Source organism: Solanum dulcamara, chromosome 8 (genome assembly GCF_947179165.1).
Source record: "Solanum dulcamara chromosome 8, daSolDulc1.2, whole genome shotgun sequence".
NCBI lineage: Eukaryota > Viridiplantae > Streptophyta > Magnoliopsida > Solanales > Solanaceae > Solanum > Solanum dulcamara.
In genome coordinates, this window is record NC_077244.1 from 50,000,310 (window position 1) to 50,012,681 (window position 12,372).

The following is a 12,372-nucleotide window of genomic DNA, read 5'->3' on the forward strand; positions in this document are numbered from 1 at the left end:
TGAGCATGGTGTTACAGAGATTGAGGGAAGAGAAGTTGTATGTGAAGTTCACTAAGTGTGAGTTCTGGATTAATTTAGTGGCATTCTTGGGACACGTGGTGTCCAAGAAGGGTAATAGAGTATATTTGGCCAAGATTGAGGCAGTTAAGGGCTGGACGAGACCAATATCTCCTATCAAGATTTGGAATTTTTATGGGGTTGATAAGTTTCTACAAACGGTTCATGTAGGATTTCTCCACTATTGCAGCTCCATTGACTAGATTGTCTCAAAAGGCCATGAATTTTCATTGGTCCGATGAGTCTGAGGCAAGCTTTCAATAGCTCAAGACCTTATTGGCATCTGCTCCTATTTTGACTCTACTCGAGGAGGGTATGAGTTTCACCATATATTATGATGCTTCTAACGTTGGTTTGGGTGGTGTGCTGATGCAAAAGCAAAAATTTATTGTCTATGCTTCTAGACAGTTCAAGGCTCATGAGAAGAACTACCCTACTCATGATTTAGAGTTGGCGGTGGTGGTATTTGTGCTTAAGTTGTGGTAACACTACTTGTATGGAGTGCGCTCATTGTGAGGTTTTTACTGATTATTGTAGTCCTTAATATATTTTTAGTTAGAGAGATCTGAACTTGAGCCAGCATAGATGACTTGAGTTGCTTAAGGATTCGACATGACCATCTTATATCATCCCGAAAGGCCAATGTGGTGGAATATTCCTTGAGGATGAAGACTCCTAATATGGGGAGTCTAGCTGAGATCAGTGTTGATAGAAGACCCTTAGCTAGAGATGTTCAGAAACTAGCCAACAACCTTGTCCGATTGTGGGTTTCGAATGAGAATGGTAGATTGATTGCTTTTATTAAGGCCTGGCCTTCTATGGTTGAGAAGATCCAAAAGTATCAGTGTGTTAATGAGAAGTTGTGTCTCATTCGAGACAAGGTGATAAGAGGAGAGGCCAAGAAGTCCAAACTTGATTCTGACGGTGTTTTGAGGATCGAAAGCAGGATTTATGTGCCCAAGGTTGGCGATTTTATCAGGTTGATCTAGAGGAGGCTCACTATTCTCAATACTCTATCCATCTAGGAGAAGCAAAGATGTATCATGATCTAAGCCAACATTACTGATTGTGTGATATGAAGAAGGATATCACAGATTTTGTGTCTCGATGTTTGACCTGTTGAAGAAGGATATCAGAGATTTTGTGTCTAGATTTTTATAGAAGGATATCACAGATTTTATGTCAAGTATGAGCACCAACGGTCTGGAGGTGTGTCTCAAAGGATGTCCATTTCTATATGGAAATGGGAGCAGACTACCATGGATTTTATTGTAGGTCTACCTAGAATAGTAGGTGGTTATGATTCTATTTGGGTAGTCGTTGATAGACTTACCAAGCATTCCCATTTCATTCTAGTTCGAATAAAGTATAAGGCAAAGAAGTTAGCCAAGATTTACATCATTTAGATAGTCCAACTTCATGGGGTGTCTATTTATATCATCTCTAATCGAGGTTCACTGTTCTCTTCTCACTTTTAGAGGGCTTTACAGCATGTCTTGGGTACTCGGTTATATATGAGTACAACTTTCCATCCTCAAACTGATGGTCAGTCCGAGCAGACGATTTAGGTATCGAAAGAAAATTCTTCAAGCCTATATGATTGATTTTGGTGTTTGTTGGGATCAGTATTTGCTCTAAGCAGAGTTTGCCAAGAACAACAGTTGTCTCTTCTATATTCAGATGGCTCCATTTGAGGCATTGTATGGAAGACGGCATAGATCGCCAATTGGGTGGTTTGATTTAGATGAGATGGACTTTTTAGAAACAAACTTGCTTAGAGATGTATTAGAGAAGGTTTGTATGATTTAAGGTTGATAACAGCCCAGAGTCGACATAAAAGTTATATAAACCAAAGAGCTTGCACCTTTGAGTTTATGGATGGTGATCATGTATGGCTCTGAATATTGCCCATGAAGGGTGTGATAAGATTTGAGAAGAAGGGCAAGCTCTACCCTCGATTCATTCGCCCATTTGAGATTTTACTGCGAGTCAGAGAGGTGGACTATATATTGGCCTTGCTACCTAGCTTATCAGTTCTGCATTAAGTATTTTATTTTTTCATGCTTCAGAGGTATCAATTTATTGGAGTTGGGTCTAGATTTGACATTTGAGGAAGAGCCTGTAACTATTCTGGATAAACATGCCTGTAAGCTTAGGACGAAGGAAATAACTTCAGTGAAGGTACAGTGGAAAAGTCGTTCAGTGGGAGAGGCGACTTGGGAGACAAAGGATGACCTACGTGCCAGATATCCCCAGCTTTTTGAAGCTTCAGGTACTTTTTGTTACTTTATGTTCGAGGATAACATGGGTTTTAGCGGTAGAAAATGTAATGACCCTGAAAGTCATTGCTGGAAATTTTCATAAAATGACTGTTCGATAGTTGTCCCGAGTCATATTTGATCAGTTTATGATATTAGTTTTGGAAATTCTTTGAAAAGTTGTGAGTTTTGGAAGTTTTGAGTTTTAAGAAGCTTAAGTTATGAAATACTAGTTTTTGAGTCTTTTGGTGTTTCGAGACTCGAAATGGAATTCTTTCAATTCCATCAACTCTAAAATGATGAAATCAGTCTAGAAGAGTTGTTGGTTTAAGAATTGAGGTTATATAGGGGATTTGAGGTCCTAAGTTAAAATTATTGAGTTTTTGGTCTTTGAGTTGACTTTGGTCAACATCCGGATTTTGAAATTTTGGAACGGATTTTCGACGATCCCACTGGATCCAAAAGGTGAATTTAGGCCTAGGTGAGGCCTTGGTTGCACTTTTAGAGGTCCCGATCTTATTCTAGTATTTTTAAACCTTAAGTTAGTTTATTTGCGACTAAATGAGTTTAGAGTCAAGGAGAACTTGAATTAAAACTCTGACGGTTCTATTGAGTTTGGAACATCAAATTTAGTGAGGTAGCATCTAAGATTTGTGTGCACGGAGTTCTAAACAAATCCTCAATGTCCTTCCGGTGATTTGATGTGTTAAGTGGTGTTATTGTAATTCTTTGATGTTCATGCTTCGCGATCGCGAATGGTCGGTCGTGAAAGCCACCATCTCTTAAATGAGGCCTTATCATGTAACTGAGGTCCAACCTTTTTACGAGGGTCATGAAAGCAACCGGTGGGTCGCGATCGCGTTGGTCGCGAAAGTGAACCTGATCTGCTTTTGCAAGGGCCAATCCTTTTGCAAGGGCCAATCCTTTTAGAGGACGGTGGATCGCGATCGCGACATCAAAGGGTGGTTTTGGGAATGGTTTCGGGGTTAAACCCCAATTTCACTATTTTGAGTTTTGGAATACCTCTTGGGGCGATTTTTGAAGAGGATTTTATTGTGATACGATTAGGTAAGTGTCTTTGACTCTAAAACTTCAATTCCTCATTATCAAATATGATTTTAACATCAAAAATTGGGATTTTAATTGGAAGGTTTGAGATTTTAAATAACTTGAGTTTTTAAATGAAAAATGGTGATTATGAGTTGAATTCAACAATATTTATGACATGATTTTCACTAATATATTCCAAATGCCTTGGTAGACGTTCTTATGTAAAAGTTTCTAGAATTGAATCTCATTTTCTAAACCAAAATTTTGAGACATTTTGTCCCTTTTGCCCGAATTTTGTGATTTTGGAATCGTTAGTTCCGAAATTATAATGTGAATCTGTATGACCTCGAAAGTTAAAAAGTCAGAAAATAAGGTTTAAGATGGAAATTACAGAAAAAATTTCACCAGATGATGATCATGAGACCCTTCACGGGCCGTACTTAGCTTCACGTCCCATGGAAAGGGACATTCTAAGTGGCAGGAAACAAGGGAAGTAATGGGAAGGGTATACTGAGGGCTCTACGGGCCTGTGGTATGTATCATAGACAGTAAAGCCATCTGTGAACTTGACCCAGGACTCCTCAAGTTAGGAGACGACCATGACCGGCCCCACGGACCGAGGAGGACTTCACAGACGGACCCTGGTGGCATCCGTGGAAGTCAACCCCTCCTAGCCCAGTTGACCTCTAGGATCACGACCCTCACCACGACCTGTGGTGAGCTTCATGGGCCATGATGCCATTTTGTGCAGGCGCCCAATTCAGTTAAGTTTAATGGGCATTTTGCTCTTTTCCCTATTATCTTATTAGTGTATTTAAATGGTTTTGGGGGTTAATTCCTATTCTAATAATTACCCTAAGCCCTCCTAACTCTCTCATTCTCTCCCTAACACCCAAATTACAAATCTTCTCTCTAAAAGTTCTCCTAAAGCTCTTCTTCTCTCTCAAGCAAGAATTCAAGGGTTTCAATCTCAAGTCTCTAATTCAAGTGCAATGTAGGGTTTCTAAATTCTAAGGTATGTGATAATTCATTCATGGAGTACCAAGATTTTCTTCAAATCTCTTTTATGAATTCTTCTTCTAAGCCCTAGTTTTCACGGAATTGCATTGGGTTTTCTCAATTATGATATATTTCATTGTTATTGATCTATTTATGCACAATTGAAGTAACATTGCATGATTTTAAGTTGATCTTCATAGACCCATGCTCTATGCTATTTTCAAGTATGATTTTAATGGATTTTGATCATGAATTGATAAAGGATTCTTTTGAATGACTCATGAAAAGCAATGAATGATTATGAACTATGATTTCAATGATGTTTCAAGCAATGTATAAAAGTTGTGATGGATTTTTCTCACATGCTCATATTAAAGAGGTAAAAGACGTTTCTCACCGACTCATGAATTTCTATAAATCAATCACGTTAATGAGCTACTCTTATGATTACTTTATGAAGAAGATTGATATTTATTGTTGTCTTTCCTAATGATGTAATAACTCTATTTTTCATGAATTCCGTTGGGATATTGACTAAGCACCGAGAGGACTTTAAGTTGGGGTTCGGTCCGGTAGTTCAAGTAGTTATCCAAGGAAATCCTAGTAGCAACATTTAGTCCCTAACTACGTTACCTGCGTAGGTTTATTATGCCAATATGGCCTAACTAGTGGATCCAAAAATAGCTCAATGTTAAAGAAAGTTTCATTAAGGAGTCTACCTTGGCAAGTGGCCTCCCCCTTCTCGGTGTAGGAGTACATCCGATTCTATTTTATAGCTCCCATGGTCTTATATGTTGGTTAAAGATACTAGCCCACATCAAGGTATATGAAAAGGTATTAGTTCTCATGATGATGTTTTGATGTATTGACCACATGATAATGATGTTTAAATATTTTCAAGATTTTACTCATGCCTTTAAGATATTGGTCATGCATCCCATGTTCATATTGATTATGTCCTATTTCCATTGTTCATGCATGTTTCTCACATATTTAGTGCATTCTATGTACTAATACATATTGTTTGCCTACATTGTATCATAATGTAGGGACCAACGATCATCGCGCACTCCTATTCGTGATTAGGGTTAAGCTTGTTTACTTCTATTATTGGTGAGTCCTCATGATTTGAGGACAAGACTTTATGTTTTCATTTCTTATTATGACTTTTCATCTTTTATATTGGATGAGCAAGAAGCTTGTCTTATGCCCCCATCTAGATTAGTAGAGGCATGTCAAATGTCATGGAGTCGGTGTGTCGCAGCCTTTGATGTTGATTTCTTTTCTATTGAGACTTTATTCTACATCTATGTTTAAGTCTTATTGATTTATTTACCTTATGTATGCTCATGTACCCAATGAAAAAAATTGGATCACTTCTTATGAACTCATTGAGAATGATTCTGATCTAGTTCATGGCCTATTAGAAGTAGAGGGCGCTCTGGTGGGATCTTCACGGACAACAAAAGAATGGATACTCCGAGATAGAATGAGAAAAATTAAATTGATTAATTCAACTTATAAGACTTTGGAACAATTAGAAAATTAAAAATCATGAATGATATGGTAAGAGGTTTGGCTGGAGTCCCTCGGGATTCTAATCATCGTGTCGCGCCTAGGGCCTAGCTTGGATCGTGAAAAAATTGTTATTTGATTATATTGTGGTGTTTTATATACTATTCGTAAGGGGAAGGCTCTAGTAGTTGATTGATTGTGATTTCACTAACGCAAGTGAACTTTTAAAACTTTGTTAAATCTTGTAGAATTCATGAAAAAAAATTGTGTGTGTTGGGGAGTAATAAAAATGAGGTTGTGGGTTATTTTTTTACATAAATTAACTTAAATTAATAAATGAGGTTAACAAAAAGGCAATGTGTGCTAATCTTATGATGGAAAAGTGTGAAATGCCATAGTCTTGATATGGATATGTGTTTGATGAAATGTTTTGATAACTTCATTGTCATTGTGAATTTCTTGAGTTTTCATTCCTTATTATTATGTAAACATACCGATTGCATTTTTTTTCTTGAATACTCTAATGAGACGGACATGATGTAATGACTAGGTCATTTCCGGCGAATGTGTGATGGTGAGGTAATTTTCGATGAGAGTGTGATGCTGAGGTCATTTCCAACGAGAGTGTGATGCTGAGGTCATTTTTGATGAGAGTGTGATGTCGAGAGCATTTCCAGTGCATGTGTGATTTAGAGGTCATTGTCGGCAACTGTGACTGATACTCTACTATTGATTATGCATGATCATCCTTGCCTATTTGTGTATGTTGTACTGACTTTTGTGTATGATTCGTGTGATTTTTGTGATTCTATCTTCTGATGAATTAACTGTGATTGTGAAACTTATATGAAGTGTGTATTGTGAAGTCTAGGTTGGACTAATTTTCTGTGTAGGTTGTAGTTATGGAGGTTCGGTTGAGATGTAAGGAGTTTCCGAGTTTTATTAGATTTGCCTAGTTTTATTGGTTGACTTGTTAGGTACCATGTTGTTGGTACTCACTCCATGCTTCTACACTTGTGTAAGTTCCGAGCCCGGACACTAGGTTAGAGTCATTCTTATCCTCCGAGGCTTCGAGGTGACTTTGAGATGTAGCTGATTGACATCCGACGATCTCCTTTATCCCTTTTACTTATGTTTTGTTCTATTTGAGATACAAAAATATTTGAGGCTGTATTTATCTTTCATTTCATATTTACTAGTAGCTTGGACATGTGACAACCAGATGTTTGAGGTTATTCGAAATTATTTAAGACTTCTACTTTTGTTTATTTGATTTATTTAGTATTTTCATAGTGTTTTTCGTAATTGGTGGGCTTAGATTGACTTGTCCTGGTGGAATATGACGAGTGGCATCACACCCATATTCGGATTATGACATATATGTTTGTTTGTCTAACATAAGGACATATTCTTTGATAGGATATTAGATTAGTCAGCAATTCAAGTTCCAGCAAGTAAGCAACCAAAAGTTGAAAATGCTCCTATTCAATGTCCCTGAAGGGCAGAATCTACGACATGCATGAAGCATGATAGACCAATCGATTTTAAATAAAATAATCCTTGAAAAAGAGGAAGAAGCAAATGATTAACACTTTATGAAACCTCATGAGAGAGGTAGGTACCTGAAAATAATTAAGTGATGAGATCTCAATAAACTATGTTGCATTTTGAATCAATAAAAATGATATTTTGTCGACAATATCTTTGATACAATATAATGAAATATTGTAAAAGATTATGAGGATATGAATTCTACGATTTATTAAAGCGTGCTGACGTAGAAATAATTATCAAGTGGAATGATACATTTTGATAACTGTAAAGCTTATTTGACTTGCAGTCTAAACACTAGAAAAGGACATACATTTAATATTGAATGTTGTCACTTGACAAAATTGATATGAAAATATTTGAAGGATTCAAAATGCATGAAACATATACACATTTTTGAAAAACTCGTTTATAATTTTAATATGGATTAAATTAATCAAGAATTTTTCATATTGTAATGCAAGTTGATGTCTTGAATTGAAACTCTTGAAGAGTTTTCAAGAAACAATAGATTATTTTCTTTAAAAAGTTGAAGTGAGGAACTTGTAGAATTCTTTGATCCTAAAGGAATGATTCATAAAATGAGATAGAGCGAAGCATATTTCGCCAAAAATTTTCTGCACACATGAGCTCTCAAGAATATTGATATCAACATACAACAGTTTTGTTCAAGAAATAATATGGTTGATTTAGTCATCAAATCTCTACCAACTACAACTTTCAAGAAGATGATGTACAAGTTTGAAATACGAAGATTCAAGTCTTTGGATTGATGTTCTCATTAGGGGGAGTTAATACGTGATGTACTCTTTTTCTCTCACAAGGTTTTGTCCCATTGAGTTTTTCTTGTAACGTTTTTAATGAGGCATCCAAAATGTGTATTATTAGATATGTGTATTCTTTTTCCTTCACTAGAATTTTTTCTACTATGTTCTTTCTAATAAGGTTTTAATGAGGCACATAATATATCAAATAGACATTTAAGGGTAGTGTTGTAAACATATTTGTATTATACTGAATGTCTATTATATAGAATCCTTTGAAGAAAAGTTAGAAATCCTACTTAGGGACCAAGTCAATTTTTTTCTATAAATAAAGGGGTTTTCCTTCATTGTAATTGATCTATGAATTTACCTCAACTCCTAAACATCCTTTAAGGAAAAAAAGAATTCTTCTCTTTTCTCCCTACTTTATTCTTCTTATTGTTTTATATAGTTTTATAACATAATTCATTTAATAGGAAAGACTCAAATATATCATCAAACTTTAAAAGAAGACTCATTTGTATCATCCGTTAAATATTTGGCTCATTTATGTCATTGTCATTTGAGAAAAAGGCTAATCCATGCCATTATTTTTAACTCTAATTTTGCAAAATTATTTATAATTTGGCCATGTCATTAATTTTTAATTTTTTTAAAAAAGTCAACATAACTCAGCAAGACTCCAAACAACTTTTAACATTTTTCAATTGGAGTTTTGAATCAAATGTACTCTTTTTGAGGTCTTGGTGAGTTGTGTTGACTATTTTGAGTTTCATACCTAAACTATTGGAAGTGTGAGTTTCATTCCTAAACTATCACTTATTAGTTTGAGAAACACACCCTCAGTGGTGTGTGTAATACACTCTTTTTACTCTCTATTTTTTTGTAAAAATCTTGCACATGGCATTCCACATGGATAAATATTCTACCTTGACAAAATTTAAATAAACTATTAATATTAATTAAAAGTTAAAACTAAATTATTTCTATCACTAAAAAATGAAATTATTTTTTTTATAAAAGAAATTACTTTTTTAAAGAGAAGTTATTTTATAAAAAAAAAATATTTTACTCACGCGCTCCACCACCTCTTCCCCCCCCCCCCCCCCAACAATCCCCATCCTTTTTTTTAAAAAAAAAAATATTTATAAAAATATTTATAAAAATTCATACTTCACCCCCTCCCACTCCTTCCTAAAAATATTTTTATTTTTATTTTTTAAAAACAAAAACTGTACCCACCCAATCTAACCCTCCGCTCTTAATTTATGTATATATATTATTTTATTTTATTTTTTTCTCATTTTGTGTTAGATATGTACATATATTTTTAGAAAAATATTTTTTTCCTACTTTCTTATAGAATATAACAAAAATAAAAAAATTATTTTAAGAAAAGTATTGCGGCAAGTAAAAAATATTTTCCTAAAATCATATGTATATATATAACACAAAACGATAAACAAATTTGAAAGCGGAGGGTTAGATGGGGTGGGGTAGAATTTTTCTATAAAAAATAAAAAAAAATATCTAAATTATTATTTGAAGGGGAAGGGGGGTGATGAAGTAAGATTTTTTTAAAAAAAATTATAAAAAAATTTAATAAATAAAAATAAAATCAAAAAATTGGGGTGGGTGGGGTGGAGGTAGGAGTATGATAAGAGAAAGTGGTGGAGTGAGGTAAGAAAATATTTTATATTAATTCTAATAATCATTTAGGAGTGTGATGTATCAAATTTTAAAAAAAATAAAAGAGATAGTGTACTACACGCACCTGATGAGAATGTAATAAAAGAAAGATGTGTGTTTATCAAACTAATAAGTGATAGTTAAAATACGAGATAATTCAAATATATTTTTGACATTTTATCTATACTTTAAACGAAAATTTATATGGCTAAAATCACTATCATGGCTACTCATCGATTCTGATTTCTGCCCCCCAATCTCTTTCTTAGGCCTAGGCCTACCCCACTTCTCCAACTACATTCTTAAGGAAACACCCGTTTTCCATTTACCCTCCTACAACTAGTCACCATCAATATCGATAGTGGTGACATGAATATAGTTCCTCTCTTTATAAAAATTTTGATTATGAATTTTATTTATTAAAAAAAATTAAAAAAATAATTTTATTTGATATATATTTAGATTGATAGAATTTTAATATAATATCAAATAGTAGGTGAAAAAATAAAAATAAAGTGATGAAACATTTGACCATAAAAAAAATTTAACTATTTTTTTGAAGTTCAATTATGTAAATAGTTTGGTCATGAGATTCAGAATTCAATTTCAAATCAAATTTTCAAAAATCTGAAAAATAACAGATTTTTTTTTTTACCCTTTTCACTCTCAAGTTACTTATAAAAAATCAAAAAATTAACTATAATTTATAGTCATAATCAAATATAAATTAAATTTTCAAATATCATTTTTCCACTTTAAAAATCAAAATTGCTCTTGTTTTTTAAATTTTGAAACATTGTCAATTGCACACTAATTTTATCCCCCATATTAAATTTTTGTTGTACTTATTCACTCTTTTCATGCAAATAAATACACCCTTCACTCCACTCTCACTGTCATTACACTATCTACGACTCCACATGACGATGAACCAATATCACCGATCGTGTTTCCCGGCGACTTTCTATCATCTTGCCGGAATTTTCTTATTCTTCTTATCAACTTCCCCAGTTAATGGATGGCGTCCATGGCCCAACCAAAAGCACAATATCACCGATTTATTCTACGGCCCATCCAAAAAGTACGAAGGCTCATCGGATTTGATCCAGTTAAAATACCACATGGGCCCTGTTCTCACTGACAACATCACCGTTTACCCCATTTGGTACGGCCGATGGGGCAAATCCCAGAAAAGAATTATCCGGGAGTTCATCAATTCAATCTCAGCCGTTAATTCCAAGCCGCCGTCAGTTTCCGGTTGGTGGAAAACGGTCCAGCGTTACACCGACCAAACCGGAGCCAACATCTCCGGCAATGTACGCATCGGAGCTGAAAAAACGGACCGGTTTTACTCTCATGGTAAATCGTTAACCCGTTTATCGATTCAGTATGTGATAAAATCTGCCGTCACAGCCACAAATCACACTTTACCAATAAATTCCAAGAGCGGTGTGTATTTACTACTCACATCTGATGATGTCTACGTTGAAGATTTTTGCCAAAATGTTTGTGGATTCCACTATTTCACATTCCCTTCAATTGTGGGTTATACTTTACCATACGCATGGGTGGGTAACTCCGGGAAACTATGTCCGGGTATTTGTGCATACCCGTTTTCCGTACCCGATTACATGGGTCGGGGTTTCAAAGCTGTGAAATCACCGAATAACGACGTGGGTGTTGACGGAATGATTAGTGTGATTGCTCATGAAATGGCTGAGTTATCAACGAATCCATTAGTGAATGCTTGGTATGCAGGTGAGGATCCGAGTTTTCCGGTAGAGATAGCGGATCTTTGCGAAGGGATATACGGGTCGGGTGGTGGCGGGTCGTATACTGGACAAATGTTGAATGGTGAAGATGGTGCAACGTACAATATGAATGGGATAAGGAGGAAGTTTTTGGTTCAGTGGGTGTGGAATCATGTTGTGAATTATTGTACTGGGCCTAATGCACATGACCAGTAAATGTTTCATTTGCTGCTTGATTAGGGGCTTTTTTTATATTGCAAATTTGTTGGTTTTCTCTTTTCTTGAAGAGATTTTTTGGTTCATGTTCAACTTGTTAATGCATGTTAGTAAGTACTATAATATTAGTTTATATCCACTAAAATCTCATAAATGCGATCTTGATAGGGATAAAATATACGCAAGTATTATCAGTACCTTTCCGAGTTAGGTAGACTGTCTGCTAAAGTTCCTCGATTCAAACAAATCAAAGTAGCATTAAGCTTTATAACTTGAGCTTTATCAAACATCCATCTAACTAGCTACCGAATATCAACTTATATATAAATTCATATATAAATAAGTTGCTTCTTTACTGCTTTCTCCTTTGCATGGTGATAAGAAATTACCTTTAATATTTTGTCTTTGTTAATATACATAGAGTATAGAAATAGCTAGTATTGAGAATCGTTCAAATTCAAAATGTTATATTAATTATTGGGATAAAATGATTTTTTTTAATTAATTTTATCTTAATTTAAT

At 34.7% G+C, this 12,372-nt stretch overlaps 1 protein-coding gene across 1 annotated transcript; it reads left to right on the top strand.

Moving 5' to 3' along the window:
* The first annotated feature begins 10,734 nt into the window (after positions 1-10,734).
* On the top strand, positions 10,735-11,983 carry LOC129899388 (protein EXORDIUM-like 3). Its single transcript, XM_055974338.1, has one exon. The coding sequence runs from the start codon at positions 10,744-10,746 to the stop codon at positions 11,848-11,850; it is 1,107 nt and encodes a 368-aa protein (XP_055830313.1). The 5' UTR covers positions 10,735-10,743; the 3' UTR covers positions 11,851-11,983.
* Positions 11,984-12,372: the final 389 nt, after the last annotated feature.